The sequence below is a fragment of the Heptranchias perlo genome, chromosome 9, assembly GCF_035084215.1.
Source record: "Heptranchias perlo isolate sHepPer1 chromosome 9, sHepPer1.hap1, whole genome shotgun sequence".
In the NCBI taxonomy this organism is placed as follows: Eukaryota; Metazoa; Chordata; class Chondrichthyes; order Hexanchiformes; family Hexanchidae; genus Heptranchias; species Heptranchias perlo.
This window is the reverse complement of record NC_090333.1, coordinates 51,477,338-51,499,827: the sequence shown is the minus strand read 5'-3', so window position 1 is coordinate 51,499,827 and position 22,490 is coordinate 51,477,338. Positions and strand designations below refer to the sequence as shown.

The window sequence follows — 22,490 nt, the reverse complement described above, 5'->3', positions numbered from 1 at the left end:
AGAACTGCAAGAAAGCAGACAAGATCCCGAAAGGACTACAGATCACGAACCCACTCAAGTCCACGTACAACTCGGATTACGCTGAGAGACTCTGCCGTCGTACCTCTCGCACACTCCGCAACCATCTCGTACACCAACTCTACAGCAGACGCCGCAACCTCAAAACTAAGATAGAGTCCATACTCTCAACCTGTACTCAAGACACAGCAGACCAGCTACGATATACCGCCAAACAGACGAGGCAACGGAACTACGCTGCCTACATGAAAACCAAGAGCAGGAAGCTTGAGAAACTCGGCATCACCACCAGCATCGACCAAGCTTCCCCTGGTACCACGGTTGCAACCACAGGGAAGTCTATCGTCAATTTGTCCGACCACACCCTTCAACCAGACGAAATCGAAGTTCTCAGCCGAGGGCTCAATTTCTGCCCCACTACCAAAATGGACCCCACTAGTCTCGCGGCAGACACAGAGGAATTCATCAGGAAAATGAGGCTCCGGGAATTCTACCACAAACCCCAAGATTTCAGCAGCGAACCCAATGAGACAATCAACGATCCGGAACAGCAGACAGAGGGATCCGCGGTACAGCAACCGAAGAGGAAAGAGTCTCGCTGGACTCCTCCAGTGGGTCGCTGCCCTCAGCTTGACATGTATGCTCAAGCTGTCAGGAAATGCGTCTATGCCAGATTCATCAGCCGCACTCGGAAGACAGTCCAGAATGTCACCCGAGCACAACGCAACGCCATCAAAGCTCTCAAGACCAACCGCAACATCGTCATCAAACCAGCGGACAAAGGAGGAGCCATCGTCATACAGAACAGAACGGACTATTGCAAAGAAGCATACCGACAACTGGACAACCAGGAACACTACAGACGGTTACCCACAGACCCGACCAAAGAACACACCCATCAGCTCAACAAACTGATCAAGACCTTCGATCCAGACCTTCAAAACATCCTACGCACTCTCATCCCACGTACTCCCCGCATGGGAGACTTCTACTGCCTCCCAAAGAGACACAAAGCCAACACACCCGGACGTCCTATCGTATCAGGCAACGGAACCCTGTGTGAGAACCTCTCTGGATACATCAAGGGCATCCTGAAACCCATCGTGCAGGGAACCCCCAGCTTCTGTCGCGACACTACAGACTTCCTACAAAAACTCAGTACCCACGGACCTGTTGAACCAGGAACACTTCTCACCACGATGGACGTCTCGGCACTCTACACCAGTATCCCCCACGATGACGGCATCGCTGTGACAGCATCAATACTCAACACCAACAACAGCCAATCTCCAGACGCCATCCTACAACTCATCCGCTTCATCCTGGATCACAATGTCTTCACCTTCAATAACCAGTTCTTTACCCAAACACACGGAACAGCCATGGGGACCAAATTCGCACCCCAATACGCCAACATTTTCATGCACAAGTTCGAGCAGGACTTCTTCACTGCACAGGACCTCCAACCAACACTATACACCAGATACATCGACGACATTTTCTTTCTATGGACCCACGGTGAGGAATCACTAAAGAGACTACACGATAACATCAACAAGTTCCATCCCACCATCAAGCTCACCATGGACTACTCCTCAGAATCAGTTTCTTTCTTGGACACACAAATCTCCATCAAAGACGGGCACCTCAGCACCTCACTCTACCGCAAGCCCACGGACAACCTCACGATGCTCCACTTTTCCAGCTTCCACCCTAACCACGTCAAAGAGGCCATCCGCTATGGACAGGCCCTGCGAATACACAGGGTCTGCTCAGACGAGGAGGAACGCGATGGACACCTACAGACGCTGAAAGACGCCCTTGTAAGAACAGGATATGATGCTCGACTCATCGATCGACGGGCCACAGCGAAAAATCGCGTAGACCTCCTCAGAAGACTAACACGGGACGCAACCAACAGAGTACCCTTCGTCGTCCAGTACTTCCCCGGAGCGGAGAAACTACGCCATGTTCTCCGCAGCCTTCAACATGTCATCAATGACGACGAACACCTCGCTATGGCCATCCCCATACCTCCACTACTCGCCTTCAAACAGCCACCCAACCTCAAACAAACCATCGTTCGCAGCAAATTACCCAGCTTTCAGGAGAACAGCGTCCACGACCCCACACAACCCTGCCACGGTAACCTCTGCAAGACATGCCAGATCATCGACACAGATACCACCATCACACGAGAGGACACCACCCACCAGGTGCACGGTTCATACTCCTGTGACTCGGCCAACGTTGTCTACCTCATACGTTGCAGGAAAGGATGCCCCAGAGCATGGTACAATGGCGAGACCATGCAGACGCTGCGACAACGGATGAACGGACACCGCGCAACAATCGCCAAACAGGAGGGTTCTCTCCCTGTCGGGGAACACTTCAGCAGTCATGGACATTCAGCCACCGACCTTCGGGTAAGCATACTCCAAAGCGCCCTTCAAGACACACGACAACGCAAAATCGTCGAGCAGAAATTGATAGCCAAGTTCCGCACCCATGAGGACGGCCTCAACCGGGATCTTGGGTTCATGTCACACTACACGTAACCCCACCAGCGAACAAATGTTATCTGTTTTTAATGTAACGGGTCATTGACTATCTTCCTTCTCTCTCTTTTTTTTTGGGGGTTTGTATATTCGGTGGCCTTTTAGGTGACACCTTTCTGTCTGCTCACTGTGATTGCCTTGGCAACGGGCAGTAATCACCAGGCATTGTTCTGTGATTTTCAAATGCGAAGGATTCGAAAATTTCATTTCCACACCGTTCACCTGAGGAAGGAGGAAGCCTCCGAAAGCTTGTGGAATTTAAAATAAATTTGTTGGACTATAACTTGGTGTTGTAAAATTGTTTACAATTGTACTTTTTCCTGCTTGACATCAGAAAGGAATTTCAGAAGCAATGCAGAAAACAATCACCCAAAGAGGCAATATCACAGTGTTTCAAGGATTACTCTAGTTTTTGCGATTTACAGTATCTAGCAGTACAAGAAATAATTTAGTATAAATAACATTTGCATTTGCAGTACATTAAACCTTCAAAAATGTGGGCTCTGCTTTGATCAATTTGATCAAGAGAATTTTGAGTTAAATATATAAAGGAAGAATTTGCAGAATGTTAAAGCAACTTTATTATGATGCCCAGAAGCGATGTTACCAGTTTTAAATGCATTCCTGTGTTAATTTGAATGGATAATTATAGTTTAGTTATGGACACAACATTGATCGAAACCACTAATTACAGGATCCAAAATTCAGTCTTGGAGAGCTAGGTTTCTCAAGTGGAAATGAAAATGAATATCAAGTGATGGAGAAAAGAGAATACAATACGATAATGAAGTGCAGCACAGTGTGCTTAGGCAAAAAGAAGATCCAGAGGGAGATACTTTTGAAGTGAATTTTATCATGCAAGTAATACTGAGCTATTTGGCTCCAAGTTCTAACCCAAATTCCCAACAGATCTGTTGCAATCAAACACTTTATTGTCTGATTCTTGTTATTCTGCTACGTTGTGACTTGTCAGTAGGCAGTGGTTAAATAGATATTATGCTGATTAAGGAAATCATATTATTTGGTGGAATGGGTGCACAACTATAAATTTGACTGATGATACACTACTAAAAATATTCAATAAAAGCCAAACTTGTTGCAGCCAGCAGGTGCAAAATTGCCCTGCATTACAGGCCACCAAATATTGGAGATGAGATAGAGATGGAGATTGGCAGACAGTTCAGAGAGTTGTATAATATTGATGACATTAGCAATCCCAAGATGTTCTAGAATAAAGGTAATGTATGTGATCAAATTGGGGAATGCTTTTTAGATTGCTTCATAGATCATTATGTTTGGTCCAACAAGAAAGAAAGACTTGCATTTGTATAGCGCCTTTCACGATCTCAGGACGTCCCAAAGTGCTCTAAAGCCAATTAAGTTTTTTTTTGAAGTGTAGTCACTGTTGTAATGTAGGAAACACGGCAGCCTACCTGTGCACAGCAATGTCGCACATACAGCTTTGAGATAATGACCAGATAATCTGTGTTTTAGTGGTTGAAGGATAAATATCGACCTGGACACTGGGGATAACTCCCCCGCTCTTCTTCAAAATAGTGCCATGGGATCTTTTTACGTCCATCTGAGAAGGCAGATGGAGCCTCGGTTTAACGTCTCATCCAAAAGACGGCACCTCTGACAGTGCAGCACTCCCTCGGTACTCGGTGTCAGCCTGGATTTTGTGCTCAAGTCTCTGGAGTGGAACTTTAACCCATAACCTTCTGACTCAGAAGAGACTGCTACCACTGAGCCACTGCTGTCACAACAAGGAATAAAGCATTGCTTGATTTTAGTTCTGGGAAATTAAATTGGGCAAATAACTGAAAAGAGTAAGAGAACACTTGGGAAACAGCGACTGCAACAGAGTTAGATTTAATGTACGAATAGAAAATGATAATGAAGAGTCAAGGATAAGGTTACTGGACTGGAAAAAGATAAAGTTCTGCAAGATAAGAAGTGATCTGATCCAAATCTAAGCAGAAATGTTAACAAACAGGATGACAGAGCAGCAATGGGAAACCTTCAAATGTAAGATGCATAGAGCAGTGGTGTAACTACATTGGTGCAATTGGTGCAATCATTCCAGGGCCCATGGGGTTATGGAGACCCAACACGTTGTCGGGAGTACGTACCTGTCTCCTGGGCTTTTTTGGAAAACTTCTCCCTACTCTGGTGTAACATGATGCGCTGATCCAATCATATGAGGCAAATCTCCGAGGGAACAGGCGCCATGATGTATTGATATACTATCAGGGTGACACTTTACTGTCCTAGCCCCGCACCTCTCCCGAAGACTTCCTGCATTTCAGGTTGTGATGCTAGTTGTTAGACCAGTGAGCATCGTATTTGTTTGTATTGCTAGAAATTTACACACTGTTTCTAAAATGTTGAAACAACTGAGTGGAGCTGCTAAGCACAAGAAACAAAAGGAGACTAAGGAGAAAATTGCGAAGTTGCCAAAAATTGGTGGCTCTTTTAAATCTGTTCTTAAAGAACTCAGGAAGCCAAAAGCTCGACAATGTACCTCAGCCCAAGATTTCTAAACGAGATCATACAGTTGCTATTAGATTAGGTTACAAAAAGTGGTAGTAGAGTTTCTACTTTGGATGCAATCAGGAAATTGCACCCAAAATTGCGCCTGAAATGGCGCTGGTTAGGTTACACTTCAAGTTTCCGCTAAAATGCATTTGCATAATCACAAACGTAAAATCTTCCATGAACCAGCGCAATCGGGCAGTGTAATAGAACGTAATTGTTTATTTCTTTTTCTTTGCATTAAAAAATATTCATTGATATATTTAAGAGTGGGTAACCAGGTGCAGTTTTATTAATGCAGCTGAAAAAGGGTTTATCACAAAAAATAAGCATTTTTAATAAGAGTGTCTAGTCCTCCACCTGTGAGCTAACGTTTAAAATTCCCCAATCTTTTGCACTGGTTCAGCCAATTATGCCCGGATTGCACTGATATTACTGGCGTAAACGAGCGGAAACTCTACCCCAGTATTTTTAATAGCATTAACAAAGCTCCGTTTTACTCAGTGATAATGAACATGATCCAAGACTTACCCAAAGTCGACCAATTAATCCGTGTTTTTCGGTATGTTACAATAGAAAAAAAGAAAAAGGAAGTCCTGCCAAAATAAATAGCAACTCAAGTTTTTTAGGATTTCATGAAGTACGTGATCAATCAGGTGCTAATCTTGAAAATAATATTATCAAGTATTTCGAAGACCAAGGTCTAGAACTATCTAAACTACGAGGACAGGGATATGATGGCGCTGCAAGTATAAGCAGAATCTATTCTGTTTTTTTTTATTCGTTCATGGGATGAGGGTATCACTGGCAAGGCCAGCATTTATTGCCCATCCCTAATTGTCCTCGAGAAGGTGGTGGTGAGCCGCCTTCTTGAACCGCTGCAGTCGGTATGGTGAAGCTTCTCCCACAGTGTTGTTAGGTAGGGAGTTCCAGGATTTTGACCCAGCGATGATGAAGGAACGACGATATATTTCCAAGTCAGGATGGTGTGTGACTTGGAGGGGACCGTGAAGGTGATGTTGTTCCCATGTGCCTGCTGCCCTTGTCCTTTTAGGCGGTAGAGGTCACGGGTTTAGGAGGTGCTATCGAAGAAGCCTTGGCAAGTTGCTGCAGTGCATCCTGTAGATGGCACACAGTGTGCCGGTGGTGAAGGGAATGAATGTTTAGAGTGGTGGATGGGGTGTCAGTCAAGCAGGCTGCTTTGTCCTGGATGGTGTCGAGCTTCTTGAGTGTTGTTGGAGCTGCACTCATCCAAGCAAGTGGAGAGTATTCCATCCCATTCCTGACTTATGACTTGTAGATGGTGGAAAGACTTTGGGGAGTCAAAGCTTCATCTTTACACAAAGATTTAGAAAGCTTCAGGGTCGTTCTTGTGGGAGGAAAAAACAGAGGCTCTGGCCACAATTTTTCAATCCCTATTAAATATACAAATTGTGTTGTTGGACTGGAAAGTAGCCACCTTTTTTTGAGAAGGGAGAGAAGGATAAACCGGGTAACTATAGACCAGTTAATCTAGTGTCAGTTGTGGCCAAACTCTTAGAATCCATATTTTGAGATAAAATTAGTGAGTATTTATAAATGCATGGGTTAATCAAGGACAGCCAACATGTATATATTAAAGGCAAGTCGTGTTTGACAAATGTAATAGATTTTTGAAGCAGGGACCATTGGATAGATAAAGGTAATTTGTTTTTGTAATGTAGTAGATATAGTTTATATGGATTTTCAGAAGGCATTCGATAAGGTGTCTCATAAGAGGATTGTTTCAGGTGTATGGCATAAATGGAAATATAGCAGCATAGAAAGTTGGCTGATGGACAGCAAATAAAGAGTTAGGGTAAATGAGTGCTGCTCAGATTGAAGAAGGATTGGAACTATACCCAAGTATCAGTGCTGGAACCACTTTTGTTCTCTGTGAATATAAACTTGGGTATAGGGAACACAATCCCTAAATTTACTGATGACACAAAGAAGAAGGTTTGGCAAACAACGAGAAGGACTGCAAAAGACTTCAGGAAGACATATACAGGTTAGTGGAATGAGCAAACAGGTGGAACATACCATTTAATGTGGATAATTGTGAGGTAATACACTTTGGGAGGAAAAACAAGGAATAGGAGTATACACTCAGTGGAATGTCGCTGACTGTTGTGGACAAACTGAGAAAGCTAGAGGTTCAAATGCATATATCTGCGAAAGTGCAAGTGCAGGTAGATAAAGTCATAAAAAAGGCCAACAGAACTTTGGGTTTTATAAATAGGGCCATAGAATACAAGAGTAAAAGAGTAATGGTAAATTTGTACAAAACATTGTTTAGGCCACAGTAAAAGTACTTTGTGCAGTTCTGGGAGTCCCATTGTAGAAAGGCCATTAAAGCCACAGAGAGCATACAGCATAGAGTCACCATGATGATGCAAGAATAGGAAACTAATTAGGAGGAGAGAATTGAAATACTAGAATGATTTCCACTGAATCAGAGAAGGCTAAGAGGATATTTAATAGAGATTTTTTTTTAATTATGAAGGGTTTTGATTTGATTATGAAAGAATATGAATTTCTCTGTCGTTGCTGCATCCCCTCTTCAACCTACACACATACACACACACACACACACACACACACGTGTGACCCTAGGCCATACATCAACTGTGGCCAAGAGGTTGGATAGGTCATCCGCTCCCACACCTTTGCCAATGCCTCTTTGAGCTGACCACTGGAAAGTGTACAACAGTCTTGAGGTAGACCATGCTTTTCAAATCCTTACAGGGCATCATTAAATATACTTTTTCTTCTTGATACTTCCACATTCTGCACAGAAAATTTTGACACAAAGAAAAATGAGCTGACACGGCAGGGCTTCATGGACTTGAACCTGATGGAAGCCATTGATCGGGAAGGTGATCCAAGAGACCTTTGGGTGACACTGGAATCAATGGGTTACAACAAAGCACTGGAAATGCATGAGGTATGTTATTTTTGTTTTTATGTTCATTTTGACTGATATCAGTAAGCCATTAACTACTTATAGGAAGAGAGATGTGTAAATGTACAAGATTTCAAGATCCATATGCTTCCAAGTACAAACATTTTATATTTTGCTGCATGAAATTCAGGTGTAAACAGCCCTTCTAAATGTGATTGCAATTCAGTATTGTTACTAGGTTTATTTAGCACATTGTATCAATGCGACAGGAAAAATTATACTTGAAATGTATTTAGTGTTGTGAGGTGCTTGTGTTCTATTCTTAACTCACCACTTCAATTTACTGCCACTAGTGAGGTGACAAAGGTGTAACCACAGTGTTTCACTCTAGCTCCAAGTTCTCTTTCCAGACACAAACTACGTATGGAATGTCAAAATGTATCATTGTATTGCTGGTTGTTTATTCAAAGTTTAAATGCATATTTGATATGAAAATTTTACACATCAGTCATAACGTTTTACTGAAATTCTAGTGAACACACCGTTTGTAACCAGCATCATCACCCCCCCCCCCTCAAAAAACCATCCTCAATCCCTGCGTCCTTGCAAACTGCAACCCCATCTCCAACCTCTCTTTCCTCTCCAAAGCCCTTCTTCCTTCCCCCATTCCATTCACTCCACCTTCAGCCATCACGTACTAATCTCTGGAATTCCCTTCCTAAACCCCCCTGTCTCTCTCTCCTCCTTAAAGACTTTCCTTAAAACCTACCTCTGAGCAAGCTTTTAGTCACCCCTCTTAATATCTCCTTTTTTGGCTCGTTCTCAATTTTTGTCTGATTACGCTTCTGTGAAGCACCTTCGGGACGTTTTCTTACATTTAAAGGCACTATATTTATGCAAGTTGTTGTTGTATCTCGACTTCTATGTGCTGGTGTTTTCAGAAATCTAATTCCTCATTAAAATGTGCATTCTTTTTGTGTATATAGGCATGTCCTTTTGCACTTGACATCTATGCAGAGGACTGCAAACTTAAGCTGACACCAATCAGTCTGGAAGTGGGTGGAAGTCTCCTCAATACAGCTATCTGCAAATCTGTCATAAGTAAAGGAGAAGCAAAAGCCATGAAGGATTACAACACTCTGGTGATTCACAGCTACAAGACTGAAACACGAATCACGTCAGTCATTGAAAATAAAGTATGTATGGTTATCATTCGTTTTATTTGATTAAGTTATGACTCCTTAATAGTTTGTAGCATCTGGCTATTTTGTCAGTGTTTAACTCAGATTGAAATAATAGAAACCTTAAATCACTGTTCATTTTTTTTTTCAGTGAACACAATCCCAAGCCCTGACTTGCCCAAGGTTCACACTCATGGGTGTTCCAACATGCCGAACCACAGAGTGATGGAATACAGTTCTGATCTCCTGATTTCAATCATGTCACAGTGGAGTGGATCGTTCACTTGTTCTTTACATATCATGATAGGCCCACTTCCTAATAGCATTCTCTTTAAGAATCAGCATGGCTTATTTAGTAGCACTCTCACCTCTGAGTTGGTAGTACATGGGTTAAAGCCCCGCTCTTAAGATTTGAGTGCATAATTAAGGCTGACATTTCAGTGCAATACTGAAGGACTGCTGCATTGTTGGTTGCACCATTTTTTTTTCATTATCGAGATGTGTGTATCGCTGGCAAGGCCAGCATCTATTTCCCATCCCTAGTGGCCCTTGAGAAAGTGGTGGTGGGTCTTCTTGAACCACTGGTGAAGGTACTCCCACAATGCTGTTAGGTAGGGAGTGCCAGGATTTTGACCAGCGATGATGAAGGAACAGCGATTATATGTCCAAGTTGAGATGGTGTGTGATTTGGAAGTGACGGTGTTCTTGTGCACTTGCTGTCCTTGTCCTTCTAGATGGTAGAGGTTGTGGGTTTGGGAGGTGCTGTCGAAGAAACCTTGGCGAGTTGCTGCAGTGCATCCTGTGGATGGTGTACACTGCAGCCACTGTGCGCCAGTGGTGGAGGGAGTGAATGATTAGGATGGTGGATGGGGTGCCAACCAAGCGAGCTGCTTTGTCCTGGATGGTGTCAAGCTTCTTGAGTGTTGTTGGAGCTGCACTCATCCAGGCAAGTGGAGAGTATTCCATCACACTCCTGACTTGTGCCTTGTAGCTGGTAGAGAGGCTTTGAGAAGTCAGGAGGTGAATCACACGCTGCAAAATACCAAGCTTCTGACCTTTTCTAGTAGCCGTGGCATTTATGTGGCTGGTCCAGTTGAATTTCTGGTCAATGGTGACCCTCAGGATGTTGATGGTGGGTGATTCTGCAATGGTAATGCTATTGAATGTCAAGGGGCAATGGTTATGCTCTCTATTGTTGGAGATGGTTATTGCCTGGCTCTTGTGTGGTGCGAATGTTACTTGCTACTTATCAGCCCAGGCCTGGATGTTGTTCAGGTCTTACCACATACTGGCATGGACTGCTTCATTATCTGAGACATTGCGAATGGAGCTGAACGCTGTGCTATCATCAGTGAACAAACCTTACGAAGCAGCTGAATATAGTTGGGCCTAGGACACTGGCCTGAGGAACTAAGTGATATCGTGGGGCTGAGATGATTGGCCTCCAACAACCACAACCATCTAGCTGGCTGGTGCCAAGTATGATTCCAGCTATTGAATAGTTTTCCCCCTTATCCCCATTGACTTGGGGTCCTTGGTGCCACACTCGGTCAAATGCTGTCTTGATGTCATGGGCAGCCACTCTCATCCCACCTCTGGAATTCTGCTCTTGTATCCATGTTTGGATCAAGACTGTAATGAAGTCTCGAGCTGAGTGGTCCTGGCAGAAACCAAACTGAGCATCAGTGAGCAAGTTATTGGTGAGCAATTACTGCTTTATAGCACTGTTCTCGACTCCTTCTTTCACTTTGCTGACGATTGAGAGTAGGCTGATAAGGTGGTAATTGGCCGGGTTGGATCTGTCCAGCTTTTTGTGGACAGGACATACCTGGGAAATTTTCCACATTATTGAGTAGATGCCAGTGCTGTAGCTGTACTGGAACAGCTTGGCTAGAGGCGTGGCTAGTTCTGGAGCACAGGTCTTCAACACTGCAGCCAGGATGTTGTCGGGGGCCATAGCCTTTGCTGTGTGCAGTGGACTCAGCTGTTTCTTCATAGTGCATGGAGTGAATCGAATTGTGAAGACAGGCATCTGTGTTGGTGGGGACTTCAGGAGGAGGCTGAAAAAGGTCATCCACTCGGCACTACTGGCTGAAGATGGTTGCAAATGCTTCAGTCTTGCGTGCTGGCCTCCGCCATTGTTGAGGATGGAGACGTTCGTGGAGCTTCCTCCTTCCGTTAGTTGCTTAACTGTCCACTGTGATTCACGACTGGATGCGGCAGAACTGCAGAGCTATGACCTGATCCATTGGCTGTAGTATGCTGCTTTATATCCCTCACTCTTCAATTATCATCAAGCCAGATGACCAACTCTGGCTCAATGAGGAATGTAGAAGAGCATGCCGGAGCAGCACCAGGCACACCTGAAAATGAGGTGCCAACTTGGTGAAGCTACCACGCAGGACTACATGCATGCTAACCAACGGAAGCAGCATCTTTTAGATGAGTTGTTAAACCGAGGCCCTGTCTGCCTGTTCAGGTGGATGTAAAAGATTCCGTGGCACTTTTTCAAATGAGCAATAAATAGGGTTAGCATACCGGGACTGAGTTCTACATTTTTCTTTTTCTAGTGAAAATTCAACCAGACCCTTAACCTCAATAACAAGAATCTCCACATCTAAAACACACAAGTAAATGGAAAAAAGGGACCTTTTTTGCCAAAGATCATACTTTTACTTTTGGAAAGTTTCCAGACAGTTCACCCAAAAACACACTGATCCAAAATTAGATGAATGGCAACCCTACTCATTGGTCCTCTCTGAGCCATATGGCTCTGAGGCCAAGAGGATAGGTTGGTATTTTGTTCCCAGGCCTCTGCCGTTGCTGCTCTAGGCATATGACACCCTTTCCCTGTGAAGTAAGCTGAGATTTGGCTATTGATGGAGTGCGGTTTGACCTGCATCACTCCACTGCACGGTGCCACCAAGACTTTTTTTTTATATATATAAAGTATGCTGCCTATTTAAGTTTTGCACATCAGAAAATCAAATGTATCTGTGGTATCAGTTACACTGTTGAATTCATTGCACAATTCCCCATTTTAAAACCAAGGGGTTAGATTGTGAAACCTCTGCTTGTATCGGCCTTGTAGGTCGTGCAGATGCAAAGTAGTAATTTTTAATGGATCTCCAACAGCTACACTGAGTAATTTTCTAAGTGGTACTTGGAAGATAATGTACGGTTGTAGGGATCCACAAAAACTCAAAATTCTTACCACCAAGCCAGAAATCCAAACAATTTGTTTATTGCTGTGCAATTTTTGTTCATTTTTGATAACCATATGTCTTGCTTTTTGTATTTTTTACAGTCTGAAAGTAAAGTGATCATTCATGTCAACAATGAGCAGAGTAAGAATTGTGTCAGCAGTCGGGGGCTTAGTATTTTTGCAGTGGAAGTAGCACCAAGGACAACCACAGTAAGTTTAATTTTATACAAGTTAATGGTAACATAGTATACACAAGGTCTACAACCCCCATATAACATACCATGACATGAAACTTGATCTCACTGCTGTTTAAATTATGCAAAGCAATAACATTTCACTTTAAGTTTATGTGACTTGAAAGCAGTAGTCGGCTCATCTGTTGCTGTCTGCCATGACATCTGGCGCCAGCAATTAAGAAAACCTCAACAAACTGAATAATTTGCTCCTCCACCTGCGCAAATATGCGCAAACTCCACCTGTAAATTTCATATAGAATAATGCAAGATTAAGTGTCAAGGAGATGACACATCTTGGGGTTTACTAACATTGTTTAAATTTTGATCATGCAGTTTGACATCATCCCAACCCCTTGGTGTGTTATTTTCCTTAATATTTCTCCAGCCTGTAACACTGCAGTTTGTGCCTTATTCTGTATGTCCTGACCAACATTCCTCCCTCGACTAATACCACCAAAAACAGATGAACAGGTCATTTATTTAATTTGCTGTTTGTGTGAAAATTGTTGCCATGTTTGTCTATATAACGACAGTGATTGTACTTTGAAAGTTATTCATTGGATGTAAAGCATTTTAGGAGGACATGATAAAGCGCTTTATAAATGCTGGTTCTTTCTTCCTCACTCTGTTCAATTCTTATATTAGCAGAATCAATTTGGCAAGATCAAACTCGTTTGCATTGTTTGTTATTTTTTTTATTTGGTCATGGGATGTGGGCGTCGCTGGCGAGGCCAGCATTTATTGCCCATCCCTAATTGCCCTTGAGAAGGTGGTGGTGAGCCGCCTTCTTGAACCGCTGCAGTCCGTGTGGTGAAGGTTCTCCCACAGTGCTGTTAGGAAGGGAGTTCCAGGATTTTGACCCAGCGACGATGAAGGAACGGCGATATATTTCCAAGTCAGGATGGTGTGTGACTTGGAGGGGACCGTGAAGGTGATGTTGTTCCCATGTGCCTGCTGCCTTTGTCCTTCTAGGTGATAGAGGTCGCAGGTTTGGGAGGTGCTGTCGAAGAAGCCTTGGCAAGTTGCTGCAGTGCATCCTGTGGATGGTACACAGCAGCCACAGTGCGCCGGTGGTAAAGGGAGTGAATGTTTAGGGTGGTGGATGGGGTGCCAATTAAGCGGGCTGCTTTGTCCTGGATGGTGTCGAGCTTCTTGAGTGTTGTTGGAGTTGCACTCATCCAGGCAAGTGGAGAGTATTCCATCACACTCCTGACTTGTGCCTTGTAGATGGTGGAAAGGCTTTGGGGAGTCAGGAGGTGAGTCACCCGCCGCAGAACACCCAGCCCCCGACCTGCTCCTGTAGCCACAGTATTTATATGGCTGGTCCAGTTAAGTTTCTGGTCAATGGTGACACCCAGGATGTTGATTGTGGGGGATTCAGTGATGGTAATGCCGTTGAATGTCAAGGGGAGGTGGTTAGACTCTCTCTTGTTGGAGATGATCATTGCGTGGCACTTGTCTGGCGCGAATGTTACTTGCCAATAATCAGCCCAAGCCTGGATGTTGTCCAGGTCTTGCTGCATGCGGGCACGGACTGCTTTATTATCTGAGGGGTTGCGAATGGAACTGAACACTGTGCAATCGTCAGTGAACATCCCCATTTCTGACCTTATGATGGAGGGAAGGTCATTGATGAGGCAGCTGAAGATGGTTGGGCCTAGGACACTGCCCTGAGGAACTCCTGCAGCAATGTCCTGGGGCTGAGATAATTGGCCTCCAAAACCACCACCATCTTCCTTTGTGTTAGGTATGACTCCAGCCACTGGAGAGTTTTCCCCCTGACTCCCATTGACTTCAATTTTACTAGGGCTCCTTGGTGCCACACTCGGTCAAATGCTGCCTTGATGTCAAGGGCAGTCACTCTCACCTCACCTCTGGAATTCAGCTCTTTTGTCCATGTTTGGACCAAGGCTGTAATGAGGTCTGGAGCCGAGTGGTCCTGGCGGAACCCAAGCTGAGCATCGGTGAGCAGGTTATTGATGAGTAAGTGCCACTTGATAGCACTGTCGACGACACCTTCCATCAAGTGATGATTGAGAGTAGACTGATGGGGCGGTAATTAGCCGGATTGGATTTATCCTGCTTTTTGTGGACAGGACATACCTGGGCAACTTTCCACATTGTCGGGTAGATGCCAATGTTGTAGCTGTACTGGAACAGCTTGGCTAGAGGCGCAGCTAATTCTGGAGCACAAGCCTTCAGCACTACAGCCGGGATGTTGTCGGGTCCCATACCCTTTACTGTATCCAGTGCATGTAGCCGTTTCTTGATATCACGTGGAGTGAATCGAATTGGCTGAAGACTGGCTTCTGTGATGGTGGGGATATCGGGAGGAGGCCGAGATGGATCATCCACTCGGCACTTCTGGCTGAAGATGGTTGCAAACGCTTCAGCCTTGTCTTTTGCACTCACGTGCTGGACTTCGCCATCATTGAGGATGGGGATGTTTGCAGAACCTCCTCCTCCTGTTAGTTGTTTAATTGTCCACCACCATTCACGTCTGGATGTGGCAGGACTGCAGAGCTTTGATCTGATCCGTTGGTTGTGGAATCGCTTAGCTCTGTCTATAGCATGTTGCTTCCACTGTTTAACGTAAGGGTTGCATATTGAGTTGAGTGGCAGGGGCACCAGTCAAGTAATTTGCTCTGTCCTGGAAGATGTCGAGCTGCTTGAGTGTTGTTGTGGCTGCAACCATCCACGCAAGTGATGAGCATTCCATCACACTCCTGACGGAGGAACAGGGGTAGGCCATTCAGCCCCTTGATCCTGTTCCAACATTCAATTAGATCATGGCTGATCTGTTTCTTAACTCCATTTACCTGCCTTGGTTCCATATCCCTTAATACCCTTACCTAACAAAACTCGTATCAGTCTCAGTTTTAAAATTTTCAATTGACCTAGCCTCAACAGCTTTTTGGGAGAGAGATTTCCAGACTTCTACTACCTTTTGTGTGAGGAAGTGCTTCCTGACTTCACCCCTGAACAGCCTTGCCCTAATTTTAAGGTTATGCCCCCTTGTTCTGCACTCCCCCACCAATGGTATGAGGCTTGTAGATGATAAGCTTTGAGGGATCAGTAGGTGAGCCACTTGTTGTAGAGTACCCAAACTCTGCCGTACTCTTGTAGTCATGATGTTGATCCGATTGGTCCAGTTCAGCTTCTGATCACTGTTGGATCCAAGGAGTTTGGTGGAGGACTCAGTGATTATGGTGCTGTTGAAGGTCAGGGAGAGATGTCTAGGATTTCTCTTGTTTGGGATAGTCATTACCTGACATTTATGATACCTGCCACTTGTCAGCCATTGTAGATTGCTTCATTATAGGAGGAGTTGTGAATGGAGTTAATGACTGTGGAATCATTAGTGAATTGCCCCACTCCTGACCTTGTGATGGAGGGAAAGTCATTAATGAAGTAACTGAAGATGTTTGGGCCGAGGACGCTTCCCTGAGGAACTCCTGCAATAAGCTTGGGAATGTGATGACTGACCTTCAACAATCACAACCACCTTCCTTTGTGTCTGGTTTTACTCAAGCCACTGGAGAGTTTTCAGCTTGAACCCCATTGACATCAGTTTATCTGGGGTTGCTTGGTGTCATACTCGGTCAAATGCTGCCTTTATGTCAAGGACAGCTGCACTTGCCTCTCCTCTGGCATTCAGCCTTAGTGTCTATGTCTGGATCAAGTCTGTGATGAGGCCTGGAGCTGAGTGATTCTTTCTGAACCCAGACTGAGCGTTGGTGAATAAATGTTACTTGATGACAGTGTTGATGATGACTCCTTCCATCACTTTACTTACAATTGAGAGGAGGCTGATAGGGCACTAATAGGCCAGGTTAGATTTATCCTTTTTTTGTGGATAGGACATACCTGGGCAATTTTCCATGTTGTTGGATAAGTGCCAATGCCAATGCTAAGGGAGTGGCTGGCTTTGGTGCACAGGTCTTTAGCACTACAACCAGGGTGTTGTATTGGCCCAGCACACTCAGCCACATCTTAATGTTACGTGCAGTGAACCAAGTTGGCTGGACACTGGTATCTATGATCATGGGGATCTTGGGAGGAGGCCAAATAAGATCATCCATTGGGCACTTTTGGCTAAAGACACATACATACACTTTAGCCTTGTCTCTTTGCTGGGTTCCACCATGGCTGTGGATGGGGATTTTCATGGAGCCTCCTCCTCCTGGTGGTCCACCACCATTCTCAACTGGATATGGTAGGGCTATAGAGCTTTGCTCTGATCCATTGGTTGTGGGACTGCTTAGCTCCATCTATAATCTGCTGCTTTTGATGTTTAGCATGCATGTAGCCCTATATTATAGCTTCACTAGCTTCATACCTCATTCTAAGGTATGTCTTGTGCTGCTTCTGGCACACCTTTCTAAATTCTGCATTCAACAAGGGTTGGTCTACTAGTTAGATGGTAATCAATGTGTGAGGAATATGTTGGGCAGTGAGGTTATAGATTGTGGTAGTATACAATTCTGCTGCTGATGGCTCACAGAGCCTCAGGGATGCCCAATTTTGGGTTGCTAGATCTGTCCTTAGTCTTTCCACTTGGCATGTTGATAGTGCCACACCACATGATGGAGGATGTTCTATGGTGGAGACAAGACTGTCTTCATAAGGACTGTGCGGTGGTCACTTCTACCAATGATATTGTGGATGGTTGTATCTGCAACAGAGGATGAGATCAAGTAGGTTACTTTCTCGTATTGGTTCCCTCATCACTTGTTGAAGGCCACGTCTGGCAGACATGTCATGTCGTTCAGGATTTGGTCAGTGGTGGACATTGTAGTTTCCCATCCAGAATACTGATTCATCAGGGTGAGAAGGTGGTGGTCAGCAGGAGGTTTCCTTGACCTTGTTTGACCTGGAGCCATGAAACCTCTTGGAGTCCAGAACCAGTGTTGTGGACACCCTAGGCCACTCCCACCTGACTCTACATCACTGTGTCCCCACCTCTGGTGGGTCTGTCCTTCCATTGGGAACGGAGATACTGAGGGTATGTAATGGAAGAGTCTGGCATGTTGGCTGACATATGATTCTATGAGTGCAACTATGTCAGGCTGTTGTTTGACGAGTCTGTGAGACCGTTCTTCTAAATTGGGCACCAACTCCCAGATGTTAGTGAGGAGGACTTTGCAGGATCAACTGGGCTGAGAGCACCTAAGTCATATCCTGATACAATGCCTAGGTCATTGCTGATAAGTCCATCCAATTTTCTTATTATTGAACTTGGTAGGAATTGTTTAAAACTGGGTGGCTTTCCAGGCCAGTAGTACGGGTCTGAAGTCACATGTAGGCCAGACCACTTAGGGATGGCAGGCTCTCTTCCCTGAAGGACATTAGTGAAGCAGTTGGGCTTTTACTACAAAACAGAAGCTTTCATGGTTATTTTTTCTGGTACTGGCCCATAAATTAGCATATTTTATTGAATACAATTTCACCACTTGCCATGGTGAGATTTGATCTCATGACCTCTGGGTTTCTAGTCCAGTACCATAACCACTAGGCTTACCATATCAATTTTCCCGATAAACGTTTCTTTATTAGTGTTCCCTAAACTGTATGATGTGGTATAAAGCCATACTGACCAGGAGGATTTTAAGTTTCATCCCCAGTCAAGAGTTATCTGATCTTAGCCTGGATAGCAATGGGGTACTGCAATAGGCCAGAATGGTAAAATCAGTCCTAATCGCAATGCAGTGATCCCCTGCTTGCAAATCCACCGGTGTGAATGTTGGTTAAGGAAAGGATTGGGTTTTACTTTGATGCCCTCCACAGTCAAATAGCTTGTCAACATTCACACATGAAGGTTGCTGGCATCTTTGAAACAGTACCATAGTATGAAGCATCAACTTTGATAGAATGATAAAAGGTACATTTTTGGAAATAAAAAAAAATCTACCTTTTATCTTTTGAGTTGCTGGAGTATATTTCCATGGGTGTTGAGCACCATCTAGTACCTCACCCAGATGACTGTCTTTCTTGTTTGAGTCTACACAGTATCGGCAAGCTATTTGACACAGGAGCATCTCAGCCAAACTTAATCTTACCCTCACCCAATGTCCACATACACGCAGGAATGACTGGATCGCAACCAGGAGTAGGAGCCCTGACTGATTTTTGTTTCTCTCTCCCAAGGCCAAGGGGTGCCGAAATATAGCACCCAGACATCAACCTTAGCTGAGGTCAGATTACTCACCAGAAACCAGAGAAAATCCACCTTCACACCTGCTTCTCTTATCTCACATGAATTGTATTGTCCTAAACAGTGTCCCATTATGGTTTGATAAAGTAACCAAACTTTCAGGAGTTACCACTAGGGCTTTAAAATGTGGTTCTGTAAATTAATTGCACTAAATCATTTGAGTTAATGCAGGAAAGGACTGTTGCTGCTTCTGACGGTCTGACAAATTGGTGCAGCTTTCAAGTGATTCATTCTTCAGTTATTAGATCTTGCATAAACAAAAGTGTCTGATGAGATGAATGATTTCCCAACCCAGCATACTATATTCATAGTTCTCCACATTACTTAGGCATGCCTTTTGCCTCTGAAAATCATTGGTGATGGTGGTTAGTTAATTTAATTTTAACTGAGCGAATATTTAATTTTGTTAGTGTTATTGCATTTACAGAATGCCACACAGATGGCTGTGCAAACTAACACTTGTGGCATTTTAATCAAACCCACAGCTGCTGTGGTAAATAGGTTAATGAACCAGCCTATGTGGCATGCGCTGTGTTCCTCAAACAATGTTTTGTTGCATACGTATTACAGATAAATGAAAGATACACTTCAAGAAAAGTGGCAATAACAGAAGGGGAGGATTGAGTACTTAATATTCCTGGCCACAAGGTATTCAGGAAAGGGAAGGAAGGAAAGGAAGCTTGGGGGGGAGGGGGTGTCAATATTGATCAAAGAAACTATTATAGCACTGGAAAGGGATGATGTAGTTGAGGGGTCAAAGACAGAATCTATTTGGTTAGAATTAAGGAACAATAGAGGAGCTATTACGCTACTGGGTGTATACTATAGGCCACCAAATAGTGGGAAGAAGATAGAGAACATTTGCAAGCAAATTACAGAAAGATGCAAGAACTATAAGAGTAGTGATAATAGGGGACTTCAATTATCCCAATATAGACTGGGACAGGAACAGTGTAAAGGGCATGGAGGGGGAGGAATTCGTGAAATGTGTTCGAGAACTTTCTGGAACAGCGTTTCTAGCCCAACCAGGAAAGAAACAGTGCTGGATCTAGTTTCGGGGAATGAAGTGGGGCAAGTGGAGCATGTTTCAGTGGGGGGTGGGGGGGGGGGGTGGTGCATTTGGGGAACAGTGATCCTAATTTCATTAGGTTTAGAATAGTTATGGAAAAGGACAAGGAACAATCAAATGTGAAAATGCTTAACTGGAGGAGGGCAAATTTCAGTGAGTTAAAAAGGGATCTTGCCCAGGTAGATTGGAATCAAAAATTGGTAGGCAAAACAGTAATTGAACAATGGGAGGCCTTCAAGGAGGAGTTGGTTCGGGTACAGAGTAGACGCATCCCTATGAAGGGGAAAGGAAAGATATCCAAAGCTACAGCTCCCTGGATGACTAAAGATATAGAGATTAAAATGCAACAGAAAAAGGAGGCTTATGACGAATGTAAGGTTCATAACATGGTGGAGAACCGTGGCTGAGTACAGAAAATACAGAGGAGATCTAAAAAAGGGAATAAGAGGGGCAAAGAGAGAGTATGAGAATAGATTAGCGAGCTAACATAAAGGGAACCCAATAGTCTTTTATAAACATACAAATAGTAAAAGGGTAGTCAAAGGAAGCATGGGACCGATTTGGGACAAAAAAGATCTTGTGGAGGCAGAGGGCATGGCTGAGGCACTAAATGAATATTTCGCATCCATCTTCACTAGAGAAGAGGATGCTGCCATTGTAGCAGTAAAAGAGGAGGTAGTAGAGATATTGGATAGGATAAAAATAGATAAAGAGAAGGTACTTAAAAGATTGGCTGTACTCGAAGTAGAAAAGTCACCTGGTCCAGATGAGATGCATCCTAGGTTACCGAGGGAAGTAAGGGTGGAAATTGCGGAGACTCTGGTCACAATCTTCCAATCCTCCTTAGAAATGGGGATGGTGCCGGAGAATTGCAAATGTTACACCCCTGTTCAGAAAAGGAGAGTGGGATAAACCCGGCAATTATAGGCCAGTCAGCCGAACGTCGGTGGTGGGGAAACTTTGAGGCAATAATCCAGGACAAAATAAATTGGCACTTGGAAAAGTATGGGCTCATAAATGAAAGTCAGCATGGATTTGTAAAGGGAAATCGTGATTGACTAAGTTGATTGAGTTCTTTGATGAAGTAACGGAGAGGGTTGATGAGGGTAGTGCAGTTGATGTTGTGTATATGGATTTTCAAAAGGCATTTGATAAATTATCACATAATAGACTTGTTAGCAAAATTAAAGCCCTTGGGATTAAAGGGACAGTGGTAGTGTGGATACAAAATGGGCTAGGGGACAGAAAGCAGTGTGTAGTGGTGAACAGTTGTTCTTCAGACTGGAGGGAAGTATACAGTTGTGTTCCCCAGGGGTCAGTATTAGGATCACTGCTTTCTTGATATATATTAATGACCTGGACTTGGGTATAGAGGGTACAATTTCAAAGTTTATAGATGACACAAAACTCAGAAATGCAGTGAACAATGTGAAGGATAGTAACAGACTTAAGGAAAATGCTGGAATCCATTATTAAGGAAGTGGTAACAGGGCACTTAGAAAATCATAACATGATTAGGCAGAGTCAGCGTGGTTTTAGGAAAGGGAAATCGTGTTTGACAAATTTGTTAGTGTTTTTTGAGGATATAACTAGCAGGGTAGATAAAGGGGAACCAGTAAATGTAGTATATTTGGATTTTCAAAAGGCATTCAATAAGGTGCCATGTAAAAGGTTGTTATGCAAGATAAGGGCTCATGGGGTTGGGGGTAATATGGATAGAGGATTGGTTAAAGGACAGAAAACAGAGAGTAGGAATAAACGGGTCATTTTCAGGTTGGCAGGCTGTAACTAGTGGGGTACTGCAAGGATCAGTGCTTGGGCCTCAGCTATTTACAATTAATATCAATGACTCAGATAAAGGGACCGAATGTAATGTATCCAAGTTTGCTGACGATACAAAGCTAGGTGGGAAAGTAAGCTGTGAGGAGGACACAAAGAGTCTGCAAAGGGACATAGACAGGTTAAGTGAGTGGGCAAGAAGGTGGCAGATGGAGGATAATGTGGGGAAATGTGAGGTTATTCATTTTGGTAGGAAGAATAAAAAAACAGAATATTTATTAAATGGTAAGCAATTGTTAAATGTTGGTGCTCAGAGAGATTTGGGTGTCCTTATACACGAAACACAGAAAGTTAGCATGCAGGTACAGCAAGCAATTAGGAAGGCAAATGGCACGTTGGCCTTTATTGCAAGGGGGGTTGGAGTACAAGAGTAAGGAGGTCTTGCTACAATTGTACAGGGCTTTGGTGAGACCACACCTGGAGTACTGTGTACAGTTTTGGTCTCTTTACCTAAGGAAGGATATACTAGACTTGGAGGCGGTGCAATGAAGATTTACTAGATTGATTCCTGGGACGAGAGGGTTGTCCTATGAGGAGAGATTGAGTAGAATGGGCCTATACTCTCTGGAGTTTAGTAGAATGAGAGGAGATCTCATTGAAACATATAAGATTCTGAGGAGGCTTGACGGGGTAGATGCTGAGAGGTTGTTTCCCCTGGCTGGAGAGTCCAGAACTAGAGAGCATAGTCTTAGGATAAGGGGTTGGCCGTTTA

General features: G+C 43.9%; 1 protein-coding gene across 2 annotated transcripts in view; it reads left to right on the top strand.

Annotated features, from left to right (window-relative positions):
* efcab7 (EF-hand calcium binding domain 7) overlaps positions 1 to 22,490 on the top strand; it is a 79,412-nt gene that overhangs the window by 50,586 nt on the left and 6,336 nt on the right. The window contains exons 11-13 of one of the 2 annotated variants that reach the window (XM_067990399.1): positions 7,928 to 8,076; positions 9,021 to 9,230; positions 12,523 to 12,630. In XM_067990399.1, coding sequence (XP_067846500.1) covers positions 7,928 to 8,076; positions 9,021 to 9,230; positions 12,523 to 12,630 — 467 coding nt within the window. Of the gene's footprint in view, positions 1 to 7,927; positions 8,077 to 9,020; positions 9,231 to 9,366; positions 9,611 to 12,522; positions 12,631 to 22,490 lie in introns of those variants that run through there. The other variant, XM_067990400.1, reaches the window with a different exon arrangement.